Source organism: Cynocephalus volans, chromosome 14 (assembly GCF_027409185.1).
Source record: "Cynocephalus volans isolate mCynVol1 chromosome 14, mCynVol1.pri, whole genome shotgun sequence".
NCBI classification, from domain to species: domain Eukaryota; kingdom Metazoa; phylum Chordata; class Mammalia; order Dermoptera; family Cynocephalidae; genus Cynocephalus; species Cynocephalus volans.
Genome location: NC_084473.1, coordinates 52,097,684 through 52,117,220, shown reverse-complemented (window position 1 = coordinate 52,117,220; position 19,537 = coordinate 52,097,684). Strand labels below are relative to the sequence as shown.

General features: G+C 38.3%; 1 protein-coding gene across 1 annotated transcript in view; it reads left to right on the top strand.

Moving 5' to 3' along the window:
* The window catches only part of PPP4R3B (protein phosphatase 4 regulatory subunit 3B), a 116,794-nt gene extending 104,951 nt beyond the window's left edge, over window positions 1-11,843 (top strand). Inside the window, exon 16 of the mRNA XM_063078014.1 lies at window positions 11,518-11,843. Coding sequence (XP_062934084.1) covers window positions 11,518-11,601 — 84 coding nt within the window. The 3' untranslated portion in view covers window positions 11,602-11,843. The remainder of the gene's footprint in view (window positions 1-11,517) is intronic.
* Window positions 11,844-19,537: the final 7,694 nt, after the last annotated feature.

Genomic DNA, 19,537 nt, shown 5'->3' with positions numbered 1-19,537 from the left:
TTTAATGCTCTTTTTATTCTGAAAGGTTAAAAATATTTACTTGTTTTAATTTGCCTTTGTTTAATTGTTAATGAGATTGAGGATTTTTTCACATATTAATTGGCCATTTATATTTGTGGAAGGAATGATTTTTTTGTTTTGATTCTATTTTAAACTTTTTATTATGGAAACTTGCAAACACCCAAAAGAAGCACCATGCTTCAATAGTCATCAACATTTTTGCCACAGTCATCATGTCATTTTACATAGGCAGTAAGATTGGAAGATGTCATTTAATTCCCTTTGACATAGGCACTTACCTCTAATTTTTTGGCTATCCAGGAAGAGTTTTAAACTAGAGAAACAGCAACAGCAGCCACCTCTGCGTGTCTTGCAGCAATGGAAATGTACTTGCTTATTCAGACCACCAGATGGCACAACACGGGGGGAAAAAGGAGAAATAGAAGAAATCATCTACTAAGATTCTTCAGCATGGCCCAGATATCTTAGGGAACTTGCTTCCCCATTAGTGTTGGAGGGGAGGTCAGTCAGATGCATTGTTTTATTTTATTTACTTATGTTTTTGGCGGCTGGCTGGTAACAGAAATCAAACTCTGAACCTTCGTGTTATCAACACCACACTCAAACCAACCAGGCTAACCACCCGGCCCTCAGAAGTATTGTTTTAAACCATAGTAATATATTTTATTATCTGATAGTAATGTACTTTATTTTATTATCAGATAAGATATCTGTTTTCTTTGTTTTTTTTATGAATCTATTATACTTAAGGCCTCCAAAAATTATGTTTTCATTAGAATTACATCAAATAAGATAATTTGAAAAAAATCAAGATCCTTATGATATTTATTTTTCCTATTGAAGAACATGTTTTCCCCGTCTCCATTTGTATCTCTCAATCAGTATTTCATTTTTCCTTATAAAATCATGCGTATCACTCATTAAGAATTTTACCTGGGAATGGTAAAATCTTACATAAACTCTAATTAGATTTTTATGATCTTACAGAAATATGTTAACTTTTTCACAGTTAGCATTAATCTTTGTATTCTTTTATTTTAATAGCCATGAGTTGATTCTTTTTCATTTTCTTGTTATGCAGTCGTATACAAGGTTACTTCAAAAAGTTCACCTTTTAGTTCTATTTTTCCAAACTTTTTGAAGTACCCTCTGAAAAATATTATAAAATTTTTGGTTTTGCCTTTTCACTGTTTCTCTTTTTTCTGCTTCAGATCTCATTACATTGGCTAAAAGTGACATAGCAACATGAAATATTTAGTGATGATAAAGATTGTATCTTTACTAGGTAGAATTGACTTCATTTGAAATACTCCTCATTATGTTTATTTTAATTGTATATAGTAATATGTTTTCATTAAGAATATAAATGGGTGTTAAATTTTGTTAGGTGGCTTTTCAGCATTTCCTTAGAGGATCGTATAATTTTTCTTGTCAATTGATGTGGTTATTTTATTAAAATTTTTCTTACATTGTCTGTTTTCCATTCCGAGGTAAATTCTTCCTGACCTCAATAGGTTAAAGTTTTAACATATTTTTGAACTAGGTTTTCTAGCATTGTATTGTATTTCTGTCAAATATTCATAGTAAGGTTTGTTTTAGTAAGATTGGTCATACTTTTTTGGGGGGCGGGGGTGTATCACATCTTTATTGGATTATACTGCCAGAGCTATGTTTAGCTCATAAAAGAACTAGATAACACCCAATCATTTTCTGTGTTTTATGTTCCAGAATACATATATAATGATTTTTATCTATTTCAATATTATAATTATTATATTCCTAAGGCAGTTCCAAAAAGAATGCTATTTTAAAATTTAAAAGTAAAAGTAAAGAAGTGCTTATATTACAGTAGAGATTTTTATAATTCAAAACCCTGAAGAACTGTTAATAAACATTATTTTTTCATCCCAACATGTTAAAGAAATACCTGCCAAACCCATTATAAAAGATTCTCTGTCTGGGTGTCTTATGGGTTATACTTTACATAAAGCAAAGTTCTTTATTCTTCTCAGCTGTTCTGCTCAATCGTGGAAAGAATGAAATGATGCCTAGTGATTCAGCATCTTGTTATACCAAGTCAGAAGTTGCTGTATATTTATTTTTTCCAATAAGCTATTGCATTTCTTGGGTGCTGGTAGATAATATTCACAATACACCATTACATTGCTTACTGTCTGGTAGATAATATTCCAGGAAAGTCTTTCTTGGGAAAAAAAAGCAATAAGGAATTTGAGCCTTGCTTTATCTAGTTGTATATATTGCCTCTAGAAGTAATACACGGTTTGAATAATAAAAAAGTAGTTGTGATAAACTTCTAAATGAATAATATTGATAAAGCTTAATTATGATCCCTCTACTCATGACTAGTCATACAAGAAGCAGCATTGTTCAACAGAACTTTCTGTCATGATAGAAATAATATTCTATTTCTGTATGTCCAATGTTTCTCTGTGTCCATTTGGTTCCTGAAGACTTGAAATGTGGCTAATACAACTGAGGAACTAGATTTTATATTTATAATTTATGTAGTTACATGGAACTAGTAGCTACCATATTAAATAGTGCAGCTTCAAAGTATGAAATTTAATCATTATGGTACATTAAAAACTCAGAATGTTTCACCACTAAACATTTCCTATTATGCGGAAATAAATTTCACTTGCCAGTATTTTGACAACGAGAAACAGTATCAGTCTCTGCTCACTTCTCCAAAATTACTCATACTTGCATTTTAATAACCTGGTTTAATACTTACCTCCTGTCTGCTGTCTGAGCCACATTTTGTTGCCATTCTGGGAAGTATCTTTTTCCTATCATTGGCATTTTGTTGCTGCTATTCCCCTTTGTCTACACGCTTTTAGTTCTCTTTGTCATTTTGCATCCAACACTACCAAATTTTTGCTAGTTCGTTTTTAAAAAAAGAAGGTGATTTGGTTTAAATATTGAACACAAACATTTTGCTTATAAATTATAGATAATTATATCAGTAAAATTGTCATGGATAAAAAGTGAATAGGAAGAGTTTCCAAAAAATTTTTAATGAAAACTATAAGAATAGAATCAGCTCTTTAGTATGGAAATTGCAGCTATATCACTGGACTGCTTTTCAAAGGTGAATCCATTTCACTGAATCCATTACTGTAATTACACTTTAAATGTGCTAAAAATATGCACTTACTTGTTAAAAATATGCACTTCAGTATACACCAGTTTTACACATAGCCTCCACATCCAGCTTCATTATTATTAAAATATTAATATTTTGTTGTTATACTGTTGTAATAATCCTGCCTATGTTACTTCTTGTATTTCTGTAGAAGCAGTTTGAGTGTATATTTAAAAAGCATTATGGTTTCAAATGACCTAATAGGATCAAGGAATTATTTCAATAAATTATCTTTTGACTAACAGATCTCAAAGTACTATTTTTAGAGAGCTTGGAGCAACAATTCATTTGAAGCTAAAGCTTCATCATTTAATAAATTAATTCACCATTTCAGTAATAATTTTCAGTAGTTAAGAGTAATGGTAGCTGCCTAATATATATATGTACACACACACACACACACACACACACACACACACACACACACACACAACAAGTTTTAAATGAAATTATCTGTGCTAAAATCCAGATATTGAAAACATTGAAATATTAGACTGGCCGGATACTTTCAAACTCAAATTTTGAAATATGTATTTTTCTATCATGGAAAAAATTGCCTGTGAAGATGCTGAGTCTGGTGGTGGAGGTCATTCTAAGTGAAACTTTTGAAGAGGTTGTTGTGTTGATGCTGTGGAAATAAAATAGGTATTTAAAATTAATTAAATAGATCAAGAACTGAATGAACTTTGCTATGCCCTGAGGGTATGATGATGAGCAAAAACAGACCTCAAGGGGGAGACAGACGTTAAGACTCACCCAAATAAATGCATTATGTGATGTTAGAATGGAGATTTTTTTTTTTTTTTTTGGCAGCTGGCCAGTGCAGGGAACCAAACCCTTGACCTCAGGGTTACAAGGCCTCACTTTAACCAACTGAGCTAACCAGCCAGACCTATAGTGGAGAATTTGAGGAAGCCAGAAATTGTGACAGCCACAGGCACCTCTCCAAAGTGGCCCTAACTGCTCACAGAAAATCAAACACTAATTAACACCATTTCCTTTGGGGTTTCCCATACAAGTCCTTGGCCTGTGAAACAAAAGCTAGAAATAGTCCTACTGGGCATGTTGGTCAAACAGATGAAGACCTACATAGAACAGCACCTAAACCACCATTCCTCCTTCAGTTAAGTGCCTAAACCTTCTATTGCCCGACGAACTTCCTTCTTCACTTGCAAATTACTAATTATTCTCAATGAGTTTTCAAGGAACTTTCTTTCCAGTCATTTTTTTGGAAATGTTGCTGTTGAGGTTTTTTAAAATGGCGGTAGCACAAGACCAAGATAAGGAGTCAAGGATGGTTGAGAAAGGCAAGAATGAACAGTGCAGGAAATTGACTTGATTAAAGGCCAGCAAGAATTTTGAAAAAGACTCTATCTTTCCAATTACAAAACATTTTGTCTTCCAAAATTGGGGTGGAGGGTTGGGGAACAACAGTAAAAACCTTTCCTTTTGTCTAAGTAGCAAGATCCAATGAGATTCATAAGAAAAAAAAAAAATCTAGCTTCCTAATTGTATGTAAAATCTCCTTTATAATGAAAGAACGAGTCACCAAAGATACAAAAGCTACATAAATTAGCATCTTTCAGTGTCTTTACGCAACTGAGTGAAACAGCATGAAAGAGTTCTGTCCCAAAATTTACTTCCTTTCATATACCACCCAGGCATATCCACAGGCATTTGTAAAAGGCTCACATTACCATCATTTGATACCTGGTGTGGAATTTTTTTTAACTTCTGTCTCTTTCCTCCACCCTCACTCTGATTCATAAAGTGCTTTGTTAGTGTGTTCACTGGGATTTTGTGGCTGGAATTATATGACTCAAAAATGAGTTAATTCCAATTTTGTTAGTTGGCATAAAAATATTCAATGAGCAATGTTGAGCAGGGTGAATGCTCTAATGATAAACATGCATAGATTATTTTGAAGATCATTCTGAAAATTCTACTGTATAGTAAAGCACATTAAATTTAAAAAGATCTTATGTCCTTAGAACATTAATTTTTAAAATGAACTTTGCTCCTCGCCAGGGTATATGTACAAGTATATGTACGTAAACACCTTATATTTATGATTATATCTTGTAGGGTACCACTCTAAAGTGCTGTTTTGGAGACTTTTTTCCAGAATTTATGAAATGGTTTAGAATTATAAAAGTTGAAATGGCTTTCTGGAACTTTACTTTTTAGAAGCTGCCGCTTGCTGTCATCATGAAATGTAAACTATATAATCAATGAAAATTAATAAAGATAAAATAAGCTCACATATATGCATTTTAAATTTTCACCTGTGATAAAAGAAAGATTTTCTGTTGGATACTTTTCTTAAGTTTGTGCACAATTCTTTCCGTTTTCTTGGGTCTAAGGTAGTCAGCTCATTTCATAGTTAAACCTCCTAAGAGAATACTGGAGAGGTGAAAGCAATAGGTTGAGTTACATTCTTAGCTTGTGTAGCTTAAACTTTCCCTCTCTCCTCTTGGAGGTGATAGGGTGAGCATTCAAGACACATTTGTAGAATACCGTATAGAGATTCCAAAGGGGTCATTTCACAGATGACCTGTCTTCAGTGCCATTCAGGCAGCATGCACAGCTGTGGCTGTGCTGGTTGTTCAAATCATGAAGTATTTCCATGCTCATTGTGCTGCACAGAGTAATGGCCTCCAAAGATGTCCATTCCCTAACATTATGGAACCTGTGGCAAAAGGGACTTTGCAGATGTCATTAAGGTTAAGGATCTTGAAATGGGGAGATTACTCCACATTATTTTCGTGAGCTCAATCTAATTACATGGCTCCTTAAAAATGGGAAGAAGGGCCAGAGGGAGATAGAGAATAGGGGCCATGACAAGGAACGTAGGCTGTGAGTTAAGGATATGGGTAGCCTCTAGAACCTGAACAGGCAGGGAAACAGGTTCTTCCTCAGAGACTCCAGAAAGAAATACAAGGTGTCAACACTTTGATGTTAGCTCAGTGAGGCCTATTGATGCTGGAAGAGAAGGGGTCTGGGAGGCCCAAGAGCCTGGCCTCAACCCACCCCACCCTCTTACCAGGTTCTTGACTCTGCCACAGGAAAGAATTCACGGGCAGAGTCACACTAGAAAGTGAGAACAGGTTTAATGTAACAAATAAGAAATACAGATTTCACAGAGTGCAGCCTAGCTCCAGAGACGGAGCAGGGCCCATGTAAAGCTACAGACTATGCCAATTGCCGGGTTAGGGCAATAGCTGTGAGAGATGGTGTCCAGCTACGGCTTAGGGTTCACAAACTCTTCAAGCCCGTTGTACTGACTGGATCACAAACCCCTCACATGCAGGCCCATGAGCTAGGTAATAGGGAAAAATCCTGGGAGCCATTGTCAGATGACATGAGTTCAGCCCTCAGTAGAAGCAGCAGAAGCAGCACTGGCAGTGCCCTCTCAGGGCATCCTGGGAGCACTGGCAGCAACATCTTACAGCAACAGCCTCCAGCAGCAGTAGTGGCCTCCCCAGGCCCCCAGTCCAGGGGCATTCTGGGGGTGGGGGGAACCATGGATCAGAGCCACTCCTCCTTTATACTCAAGTCCATAACCCAGGACACCTGGGCACACATACGCAATTACATTAGTCAATACCCAAGAAACACCTGGGCACACGTGCATATTTACATCAAATGCTTGGCAAGATTCTGAACATGTGAGGGGCCCTGACCATTTTCCCATATTTTCCCTACAGCCCGTACCAGGTTTGATGTAAAAGTAAGAAATACACACTTAAAGTTTAGTATAGAGGGTTAGAAATCTTGATTCTCATTTGATTTTTAGAATAGGGTTTTTAGGTAATGCATGTATGGAACAAAAGCGCTTGATTAAGAGACAGGAGTCTACAGTCAACTGGCAAAAGCCCATCTAATCAATTCTAATCACTGTTTAGGTATGGGATTGTATACTTTATGATTTTAGAGCTAACAAGTGGTTGATATACCGATGCTGCTAAGAGATTCCAAAAAAATTGCTGTAGGGAAAAATGTGAAAAAATGTTTGCTTGGGGCAAGCTGTTTGTTGGTGGAAACTTTAGAGACAATTTTATTTAGATTTAATCATAAGAATGTAACTTTTGCTTAAATCATTTAAGGAGAGGTTATATTTTAGGTAATGATCGCAGTTTGACCAACTTAGCTTTTCATAAATTGTACTTTGGAATGTCACATTGTTAATTTTAATGTTACTAGTTTCCATTGTTTAAGCTATACTTCGCCATAGATAACTTTTGTCACACTGCCCATGTCTTTGTGTCCTTTTGAAATGATTGAATCAACTGATTTTTCTTGTGAAACTTCCTTGTCTTTACAATAAAAAACAGAAGCTAACTTTGAATCAGGGCTGTACCTAGTTTTCTCCTAACGGGAGTTGCTGAGGTGCAGTCCCTCTGGGCTTCTCGTTGCATTCATGTTGCTTTTAGTAATCCTTTATTGCATGTTGTGTTGGTTACACAGAGAGAAGTGTAACAGTTTAATATAGAACACAGGCCAGCTCAAGAGAGTGAGCTGCCACTTGCCGAAAGTAAGTTTGATGCAAAAGAAAGCATACACGCCTCAGCCAGAGAAGTGCAGGTTGGCCCCAGGAAAGTGAGCAACAACCCTCCTTCTGCTGGGATTCAGCTTCTGTAGTTTCATTATCTAATACATTTTGATGCTATCTAATGAATATAAGTTCCACTTTACTGATCATGCCTAGCTATTAGGGTTATATTATCATTTTCTGCTGAGCATGCCCAGCCACTGGATTAGCATAAGTCTGCCCCCTGGGGTCTCAATTTCCCTGTGTTGGTGCTGAAAATAGGTTTAACCAGCAACAGTAACTCCGCTCTAGGGGAGGACCTAGAGGAGGGCCCTGAGACCTTGGAGAGTGGCTTGAAACCCAGAGTTGTGTCCTGAAACCTGAACCCAGGGAAACTGAGCACTTCTTATCTATGTCTGACTTCTGACTTAAAGAACTGTATGGTAATAAATTTGTGTTGTTTTAAGCCACTAAGTTTTGGGTAATTTGATACTGCAACAATAAAAAACTAATACACCCATAAAGACACTTCCCCGAGCCCCCTCCTGACCCTTCCCTTCTAACTCTCAATCCAGAACAAAAGGGGTAAATAGCAGGGTTCCGACACTGCAGCCAGCTTAAGTTCTGACTGAGCCTTGCCCAAGCTTTACAAGTTGTGAAATATTTTGAACATTACCTTTTCTAACAGGGGCCTAAATCAGTAATTTTGAAACTTTCTTGACTCCAACCCACCTACAGTAAAATATACATTTTAATCTCAACCTAGGATACACACATACATTCTAGAACTAAAACTAATGTTTCATGAAACAGTACTTATCTTTACTACATGCATTGCATTCTGATATTTTCAATTCTGTTCTTTTCTATTTTTTAACGTAGTTGTAACCCAGTAAACTAATTTTATGAATAAATGGTAGGTTATAACCCTCAGTTGAAAACACTGACCTAGATCATGACCCCCTATATGGTCAAGATGTAAAGTGTCTGATAGAGAATATTTTCTGTTTTATTTTTTAAGGAAGCATAAACATTTGTTCAGAATTTAAGTAATTTCTATATGTAACCTTAATTCATTGGTTTTAAATATTTTTTATTAATGCACCAAAAATGTACTCATTTTTTCAAAGTGAACATAAAACCCATGACAGATTGGAAATTAAACCTAATAGTAAGAAAGAGAATCCACCGCAGAGAGAGGGTACACTCTAGAAACAAATTTTAAACAACTAGATACAGGCATTGGATACATGTGTTTCATGTTCTGCTTTTTTATTACTCAATTTGTTCATTTCTGCTTTTATATTTAATATTTCCCTTTTTCTCACTTGCCTCTAAGAAATTACCCATTTTCTTTTCTAGATTTTTAGGTTCATTTATTGCATTTCTTTTTTGTTGTTGTTACTATTTATAGCTGCAGTATCATTTCAAGAACTTACACTTTGTTTCAGTATCTGTCGGAAAATAGGATAATTTAGTGAGGCTCCCTCACATTTCTTGTAAACAAGTTGTGTGTGGGTGGAGTTAGTGTACATGTGCACCAATGTGTCTTTTTAGTTAATTGCTATTGTGTGTTCTTCAGTTTGTGAAGCAGAAGCTGGCCAGCAGAGCTCGAGTCTAAAAATAGAACATGTTTACTCTGCTGGCAGCTGCTCAGTTTTCAGTTTTTCTTTGGACTTTGCCGGTAGCAGTTGAGTTTTGGAGTTTCTGAGTTTCTCTGTGGACTGCTTAGCTCCTAGTGTTGTGTGTGCTGAATAAAGACTGTTCCTACTTCAACCAAGGCTCCAAGGACCTTTTTGCTGGTTACCTAGCTCCTGGACCTGTGTGTGAAGGGTTTGTGAATGGGCTTGAGGGGTCTGTGAGCTCCAGACCCAGCCCTAGCTCTACAGCTGGCATCATTGGCAAGATTACACCACAACTGGTGTAGTCGGTGCAGGATTCTGAGCAGGTACAGGAGCCAAAAGCCCTTGGAAGAAGGAGGAAATATGGCTACTTGTGAATATGGTGTGTCCTATGGCCACCTTCCTGTTGACCAGGATCTGATTGCTGCACACTGTACTGCAAGGCAGCATAGACCAGGTACTACAACACAAAACCCCTTGGGAAGGGGAGGAAATGTGGCTATCCTTGAGCGTGTGGTGCCCAGTGGCCACTTTTCTGCTGACGAACCTGGCTTTTGCTCACTGTGTTGCAAACTGATCAATATTTGAAGCAGAAAGCAGAGTTGTTGGAAGCGTGGATAGATGTCCTGGAGGATGACATGCAGTGATTGGCCACTCCAGCTTCTCACACCAGGGAGGACACGAACCTAGTGGTGAGTTGAGGGAGACCGTGCATCCCCAGGCATGACCTGTAGTGTACCAGAAAATGAAGCACAAGCAGCCTGTGGGACCAGGCGGACAACCAGTGGGCAATCCACAGGTGACCCAATTTACCACCTATGTCCCATATACCCAGGTTGAGTTAGTTGACTTGAGGAGACAGTTTCAGCAGAAACAGGGGCAGCCCCTGGCTGCTTGGCTGTTGTGGTTATGGGACTAGGGATGGATAGTGTGATGTGCTCTGGGGAGGAGATAGAAAAATTGGCCTCCATCACCATGCACCCATCCCTGAGGCAGCGGCTGCAGAATAGCTGTAGATATGCACAAGGGCCAGGTAATCACTCCTAAATGGAATGGGTGAATGCAGCTACCCAAACTGTGTGGGCAAATGCTGGAGAACTGCCCAAGATTGTTAGTAAATGGCAAATGTATGCTGCGTTAGTTCAAATAATTTGAGAGCTGGGGATGCAGCAGTCCATGTTTAATGTGAACACTTGTGGCCCAGATGATGAAAATTTTACAGGCAGCATGAGAGACACAGTGGTGCAAAATGCCCTGTCAACGTCCTTTGGGTCACTGATGGCCATACTGGCCCCATACATTGGTCATCCTATACATGAAGTAACGACCATGATAGCCAGCTTGGGTGAAGTAGAGGAGAGGAGACAAGAAAAAGGGGTCCAAAAGGTGGGTAAGACCCAACCCTTAAGAAATGATCAGGATCTTATCCTGAGGAGACCAAGCAAGACTAGCTGTAAGCAGATGTGGCTTGACTTGCTTGCAGCAGGGATTGATAGGAAGAAAATTGACCAGCAGCCAAATGCAATTCCATTTGCCTTGTGGCAGCAATTGCACCCTGAACAGCGTTTCACTAAATGTCTGGAAACAGGTAGCAAAGCACGCTTGGTGGACTTAAAGGATTTTTTGATTGCTCCTGAGGAGGCGGATGAAATGTTCGGTTTCACATAGGGAGCAGGCGAAGGTACTCATCTTTGGGGGCAGGTGAGGACCAGAAGCCTCATGTTGAATTGGCAATGATGAAGCTGATGCACTGGTTAAAGTAAGATGGCTGGAGACAGCTCCAGCAGCTGATGTAGCTGGGTGGCTACATTGGAGAATGCAGCATGCTGGCTGCTAGGCCAGGTGGCCAGTGGCTTGCTGGGTGCCATATAAACCCAAGAGAAAAAATGCCCCTAATGGGCAGGTGTGCTCCTGCTGAGCAGATGGATGCCCCTGATGGGCAGATAACTCATGTGAGCACACTCCTAACATGGTGGCAGGTGGTTCTTGTGGGACCACTGCCAAAGTCAGAGAGTTACTGGTCTTTTGTTTGTATTGACTTGTGGGGCCCCAAACCGGGTAAAATACCCACCCCTGCAACCATCCTGTCTCAGGATGGCAAACTGGCATGTATCTTACCAGAGGAGTGAGAACTTCCCCTCTTGATACCAATAACTCTTCTGTCTTTTCACCCATAGTGTGCTGGCTGCAGGCACTGCACCAGAGTCACACGATCAATGTGTCGACCTGCTGAATATGCACTGAACTTCCCATCAGTATGACTGCAGGATGTGCATGGAGGATCACACCAGTGATGACTACTAACCGGACATGTACGACTAAAGGACAGAACTATAGGACAAGCCTTAAGAACAAGCCTTAAGCCATCTTGAACAGACAAGAGGTTGTATTAATAAAAGGGTCATTTATCTTCGCTAAGGGAACATCGTGGAAGATTTTTTAACGTGTAGATTGTACAGCAAGGAACCCTGAAGGGGGGGTGGATTGTGGGGAAAATAGGATAATTTAGTTAGGCTCCCTCGACATTTCTTGTAAACAAGTTGTGTGTGGCTGGAGTTAGTGCACATGTGCACCAATGTATCTTTCTAGTTAATTGCTTTTGTGTGTTCTTTAGTTTGTGAAGCAGAAGCTGGCCGGCAGAACTTGAGTCTAAAAATAGAACATGTTTACTCTGCTGGCAGCTGCTCAGTTTTCAGTTTTTCTTTGGACTTTGCCGGTAGCAGTTGAGTTTTGGAGTTTCTGAGTTTCTCTGTGGACTGCTTAGCTCCTAGTGTTGTGTGTGCTGAATAAAGACTGTTCCTACTTCAACCAAGGCTCCAAGGACCTTTTTGCTGGTTACCTAGCTCCTGGACCTGTGTGTGAAGGGTTTGTGAATGGGCTCGTGGGGTCTGTGAACTCCAGACCCTAGCTCTAGGTCTACAATTGGCGTCATCAGTAGGATTACACCACAGTATCCCCTTTGTGTAGAGGTCTGAGTGATTTCCCTTACTTTCACAGTAGTTTATGCATTTAAAATTATGTTTGTTATAATTTAAGTAGCTTTTCTAGACGTTGGTAGCAGAACTTTTAAGATTATGCTATTTGATAGTTGGCTCTTACTAGGTTATGCTGTGAAAAAAAAAAAAAAAAACCTAAAATACAGTGGCTTGACAACAACAAAGGTTTATTACTCATTCCCTGTACGTGTTGGTTACAGCACTGTTCCAGGATATAGACTGAAAAGGATCAACCTCTATGTAGGACACACCAGCCTTGGGTCTGAACCCCATGTTATCCCCCATAATACTGCACCCAGAAAGGTTTTTCCTTGCATCTCTGTCATTTCAAAATTCTATTTTGTTGTTGGATTATATTTGAGATTTACCATTACAGCATTTATGTTTTCATTTTTAAATGTATCTTTAATTATGGTATAATGCTGTTTGTCTCCCTTAATGCTTTTTGCTATAAAATCAGCTGTGCTGATCATGTTTTTATAGGCCACACCAGGCTGTAGCTACTATGGACTATAACATTAAGAAAACAGTATTTTCTAGTTTTTCCTACTCCCACAGCAATTCAAAGCTTCATCTCTTCCTTGAAATTCGCCAGTGCTGCATGTGCTTCTTCAAGGAGTGCCCTGGTGCCCAGGAGGATTCTTCTTGGTACGTATCCAGCCTGAGTCACTAGTCTGCTGAGAGGATAGCAATGTTCTCTGTCACCTCCAGACGTCTACAGAGTAGTGTTGCTTTGTGCATCTCATACCTTCAGAGACTCAGGGATTTCAGCCTTTTCTAAATGGATAGCCATCTTTCCTCACAGTTTTGGCACAAATCCCTAGTTGCTGAAACACAGTTGGATAGAGAATAATATAATTAATACACTGTGCCATACTCAAAATTACCTGACAGCCAAACCTTATATTTGAATAAGTTTGTATCTATTTCTCTCTATCGCTCAGTCACGCTCTCTCTCTCTCTCTCTCTCTCTCTCTCTCTGTCTCTCTCTCTCTCTCTCTCTCTCTCTTGCTTTTCATGAGGCTCCTCTGCTGTTCATGCTGATAGATCCTCTAATAACCAATCCCACCCTGGAAACTCTGTGAAAACTGATATAATGTAAACACCGGGGTTTTATTGTGCTTGTACAGGCATTATGAATTGTAAGTCATTCCCCTTTCTTTATTACAGTATCCTTATTTTAGAACATTTTATTACAGTAATTACACACATTGGAAAAAAACAATAATATGAGCTTATAATGAAAAAACATAGCCTACTGTTCCATCCTCTCCCACGTTTAATTGGACTTCCCAGAGAAAACCACTTTTAACCATTTCAGTTTCAAGGCTTTTTGATGGTTACTTCCCTAATTCTAAACAATGGACCTTGACTACTATCTGTTGATTTACTGACAAATCACTGTATTAGATGCAATTAGTTCCCCTCTTTTTCCCTCCCTTCTCCACCCTCTTCCTCCTGCTTTTTGTGCTTATACTTTTACTTTCATACTATAAATGTCGGCATTTATATTTTCTGTAGTAACCATATTTAAGTTTTTCCCTGTTTTGTTCATAGGCTGCTGCTAAAAATTGAAAACCAATAACAATCATTGATATAGTATAATTATGTAAATATTGTTGACAGGAAAATTAGGTACTAGGATTTTATTTTCCTCTCCACAGGGACTCTACAGGGCCTATAAAAGACTGTCAAATTTAAGATAAGAGAGTTTTATTTGGCTGGTTTGATTTTATATTTCTATCTCTTTTCATTTTGCTGAAGATCTTGGTTCCAGTAACATTAACATAATGATCAGTGCTCATAGGTCTAGGTTACTAATTTTTCATCCTGAAGTTTTATTTTTTAAAATGTCAAACCTGCAGAAAAAGTTTTAAAGGATAGTATAATAAACACCTGTATATCTTTTATCTCGATTCACGAATGGTTAAAATTTTTTCCATATTTGTTTTATTTCTCTTTTGTTTTTGCTGAGTCATTTGAAAACACATTGCAGAGAGCATAATAATTTACCACTTGTATGTTTCTCCTAGAACAAGGACATTTTCTTACAAAACCACAGTCCCATTATCAGACCCAAGAAATTTAATATTGATTCTATAATATTGATTACATAATCCATATCCAAATTTCCCCAATTATCTCCCCAAATGTCCTTTATAGCTTTTTTTCTATCCAGAATTCAATCAAGTCTCATTCATTACATATATTAGAAATGTCTCTTTAGTCTCTTTTATTATCTTTGCTTTTTTTTTTTTGTCTTTCATGACATTGACATTTTTTAAGAGTCCAGGCAATTGCCTTGTAGAACATCCCATATTCTGGGTTTATCTAATTGTCTCATCATGGTTAGATCCAGGTTAAACATTTTCTGCAAGAATATCATAGGAGAAGTGTGTGCTTCCCAGTGCATCACATCAGAAGATGCACAATGCCAGTTTGTTCCATTGTTGATGATGCAAATGATCATTTGATTCAGATGATGTCTGCTAGATTTCTCCACTGCAAAGGTACCTTCTTTGTAATTAAGACTCTGTGGAGTGACTGAGACAGTGTGAATATCCTGTTCCCCAACCCCTTCACTCAATGGTTTTAGCATTCATTGATGACCTTTGCCTGAATTAATTACATTGGGTTTTTACAATGGTGATTTTCTAAATCATTCTTTTGTAATGGCCGCATAGTATACTAGTGTAGAGTTGTATCATAATTTATTAATAAATAAATAAAATCTTCTACTAATGAATATTTAGGTTGTTTATAGTCATTGCTGTTACAAGCAATGCTGCAAAGAACACCCTGGTATCTTTTATGAAAATGTGCAATTATAACTATCAGATGAATCCCAGGAAAAAGAATTGCTAGGTCAAAGGCATTTAACATTTTGATAGATATTTCCATTTTGTTCTCCACCCCCACCAGGTGAGATAATGATTTAGATTCCTGCTATCAGTGCATGAGACTGCATATTTTCCCAATTCCTTTATTTTTAGACTATATGTATTTGCTTTAAATCTACCACCACCTTCTGTTTTTCCAGCTCATTCTTACTATTCCTTAACTCCCACAATTCTTCCACTCCCTCTGAAATCTACAAGCCATTATCATCTTTTCACTGTTCATCACTCCCCCTCATGGTCTTTCTTTTCTACTTCTCCAGCTTATATTCCATGGCCCATCATTACACTTACTCTTTTGCATATACTCTCAAATCCCTTACCTCTCTCGCTCTTCACTGTACTTTATGGCCAAACTTCAGGCCCAGTTAAATCTAACTCTCTTCCTGTGTCACACTCAGCAGTGAAACACGACTGGAGAGAAACAAACGATCATGCGGAGGATACTCACTGTACATTCATGGCCCCAACCTCAGATGGACCTTTAATAGAGTCCCAGTACATTCCCTAGCCCGTTTACTCTCTGACTGTCCTAGAAGGCTACTTCCTTCCCTTTCTTCTCTTCAGCTCTCCAGTATCTTCTGATCTCTCTGCTGATGGCTTTGCCTCCTACTTCACTGAGAGGAGAAATTCCACAGCTACCACCACATTCACTGGCCTACAAGTGTCAGTGCCCACATAATCTGCCTTCTCTCCTGTTACTATGGATACACTGTCCATCCTCCTGTCTAAAGCCATTCCCTTCAGTTGTGCACTGGATTCCATCCCCACTTACATACTCAAGGCCCTCTCTCCAGCACTTGTTCTCTCTCTCTCTCTCTCCCTCTCTCTCTCTCACATCATCAGTGTCTTCTCCCTACTGAATCATTCCTATTAGTATTCATTCCCATTTACTGTTTGCATTTCATTTCCTCCTATTCACTCCTCAGCCCATTCCAAATGGAGATTTACCTCCACCACTCCACAAAAGCAGCTTTCATTATGGTACCCAGTGACCTCCATGTTGCCATATCCAAAGATCAATTCTTAGTCCTCACCTTACATGTAACCCATTTGCAGCAGCTGATATAGTTGTACATGTTCTTCTTAAAACACTTTATTACAATCTCTGCTCAAATGTCATGTTATCAGATAGGGCTTTCCTAAACATTCTGGGTTGGATAGATAACCAAGTAGTCCCTTCTACTTTGCACTGTCTACCCTCCTACTCTACGGTATTGATTACCACTTGATGAATTTTATATTTATTTGTTTACTGACTTTCTCCTTTATTTCAATCTTAACTTGAAAAAAAAACAACTGTAATATGGTGTGGAGAAAATAGGATAATTTAGTCAGGCTCCCTGGACATTTCTTGTAAACAAGTTGTGTGGGTGGAGTTAGTGCACATGTGCACCCATATATCTTTCTAGTTAATTGCTTTTGTGTGTTCTGCAGTTTGTGAAGCAGTGCTAGCCAGCAGAGCTTGAGTCTAAAAATAGAGCATGTTTACTCTGCTGGCAGCGGCTCAGTTTTTCAGGGGACTTTGCCAGTGGTGGTTGAGTTTCTCTTTGTACTGCCTAGCTCTCAGACGTGTCTGTGCTTTTTGCCAGTTACCTAGCTCATAGACCTGCATGTGAAGGGTTTGTGTATGTGCTCGAGGGGTCTGTGAGCTCCAGACCCTAGCCCTATCTCTACATATGGCTTCTTTGGGATAATTAGGGATATTTAATATAGACCAAGTATTAGATGATATTAAAGAATTATGTTAATTTTGTTAGACATGGTGTTTATATGAAAAAAGTTAAAGTCCTTATCAGTTAGAGCGGAATAATGAAGTATCTCTGAGTGATTTAACATATTATCTGAAGTTTTCTTTAAATTATTCAAGATTGAGTCCAATATTTTTGGCTTGAGCAATTGGGCGAGTAGGGCTGTTATTTGCAGAGATTTTTGAAGACTGCAGGAGGAGGCAGTTTTTCAGGGGATGGGAGTGGGAGAAAATAATGGGTTCGGTTTGAACATGTTAAGTTTGAGATATGTGTAGATATGCAAGTAGAGACGTTGAGTAAGCATTTGGATATACCAGTCTGGAGTTCAGGAAGAGATAAACATCTGTGAGCCATCAAGGTATACGTGACATTTAAAGCCATGAGACAGGATGAGAACATTTAGAAAATAAAAGTAGTAGATATAAAAAAAAAAAAGAAGAAGAAAAAGAGGTCTGAGAAGTAAGCCTCCTAATGCACTCCAAAATTCAGAGGCCAGAGATGAGAAGTTTTGCCATAAGGGAAGCTAAGCAGTGGAACAATAGCCAGAAGGGACATGGAGCCCATGGATGATTTTTTTCCAAATGGAAATATTGCAGCATATGTAATACTAGTGGAAATGATTCAGTAAGGAAAAAACATTGATGAAGCAGGAGAGCGAGAGAAAAAACAAGTGCTGGAGAGAGGAACTTGAGTATGTGAAAGGGGATGGAATCCAGTGCACAGAAATGGGGAGAAGTCATCAGAGAAGACAAGGAAGGAGTGGCCAGTGAGGTGGGAGGAGAACGAGGACTGCAGCTTGAGAGCCAAGTAAAGAAAATGCCTCCCACCCAGCGTTCCAAAAGTGGTGATATAATTAAAGTGTTTAAGAAGTGAATATAACACAATAATTTATTTTCCTACATCAAAATATACAACTGATAAAAACGAATGAAATACTGCCATTTGCAACAACATGGATGGACCTTGAGAGAATTATATTAAGTGAAACAAGTCAGGCACAGAAAGAGAAATACCACATGTTCTCACTTATTGGTGGGAGATAAAAATTAATATATAAATTCACACACACACACACACACACACACACACACACACACACACAAAAAAAAAAAAAAAAAAAAACCTGGGTTGGGGGGGAAGAAGATATAACCACCACAATTACTTGAAGTTGATACGACAAGCAAACAGAGGGGACATTGGTGGCGGGGAGGGGGGGAGGGAGGGAGGTTTTGGTGATGGGCAACAATAATCAGCCACAATGTATATCGACAAAATAAAATTAAAAAAAAAAAAATAGAATATATAGTAATACATCTAACAACATTGTTCTAATCTCCTCACTGAAAGAATTGTAAGAAAAAATTTTAAATACCTAAATGTCTCAATATACCATAAAAATATATATATATATATATATATATATATATATATGTATATATATATATATATATACAACTGAAGATAATTGACTGATATAAAATGGTAGAACTTTTATGGTGAAATAATGATACTTCAGAGTTGTTTTTGTTTTTGTTTTTTGTTTGTTTTCTCTTTTTTCTTTCTCTTTTTTCCTTTCCTTTTATTGTATTTTTTTCATTTTTTATTTTTAGTTATATACTTTAGAATTTTTTAAATAAAATATCCATTATGGTTTGAATAATAGCTAAGTGTCACCAATAATCTCAGGATTTAGTTGTGATTTTATAATTACTGTAGTGGATACTATCATTCTCCATCAAGGGTCTTTCTTCAGGGCCAACACTGTCACCTGCTGGGAATATCAGCTGCTGTTGTCTCACAGTTGCACCCCTCTCTGGCACACCTGTTGGCTGCAAGAGACTACCTCTTCTAAAGTTTTACCCCCTACCAGGAGGTAGCCCATACCAAATGACTTGCTGAGGGCAGGAATACATAGCCTGGTCCCCTTGCTTCAATTTGGGACAGCTCTGAAGGTTCATCCCCACTCCAGAATTCCCCATAGGATGATTGGGCCTCAGCTGAAACCTCAGTGGAGTCGGCTTCTCCAGTGGCCAGTCCCAGCTTCCTCACTTCCTCACCGAGATGTCTCTGCAATAAGCTTCCACATGCGACTCTGCACCTGGAAATTGGTATCTAGGGAATCCAGCCTAAAACAATGTTCTACCACAGGGGGCACCATCTCAAATGTAATTGTGCCATTTACAAAATAATTACAGAATTGATTATTTTTTGAAAAAGCCAGGTCATTTGTTCTGTAGAATTTTCCATATCCTGATTTGGCTGATTATCCTTGTACGCATTCTTTATCTGATACTTCCTGTAACCTGGTAGTAACACTAGAGGCTTATTTAGATTCACCTTCACCCCTTTAAGCCTGGTATTCTTTTTTTTTTTTTTTTTTTTTTTTGTCCTTTTCGTGACTGGCACTCAGCCAGTGAGTGCACCAGCCAGTCCTATATAGGATCCGAACCCGCGGCGGGAGCGTCGCAGCGCTCCCAGCGCCGCACTCTACCAAGTGCGCCACGGGCTCGGCCCTAAGCCTGGTATTCTGAAATCCTTTTTATTTCTGTTTTT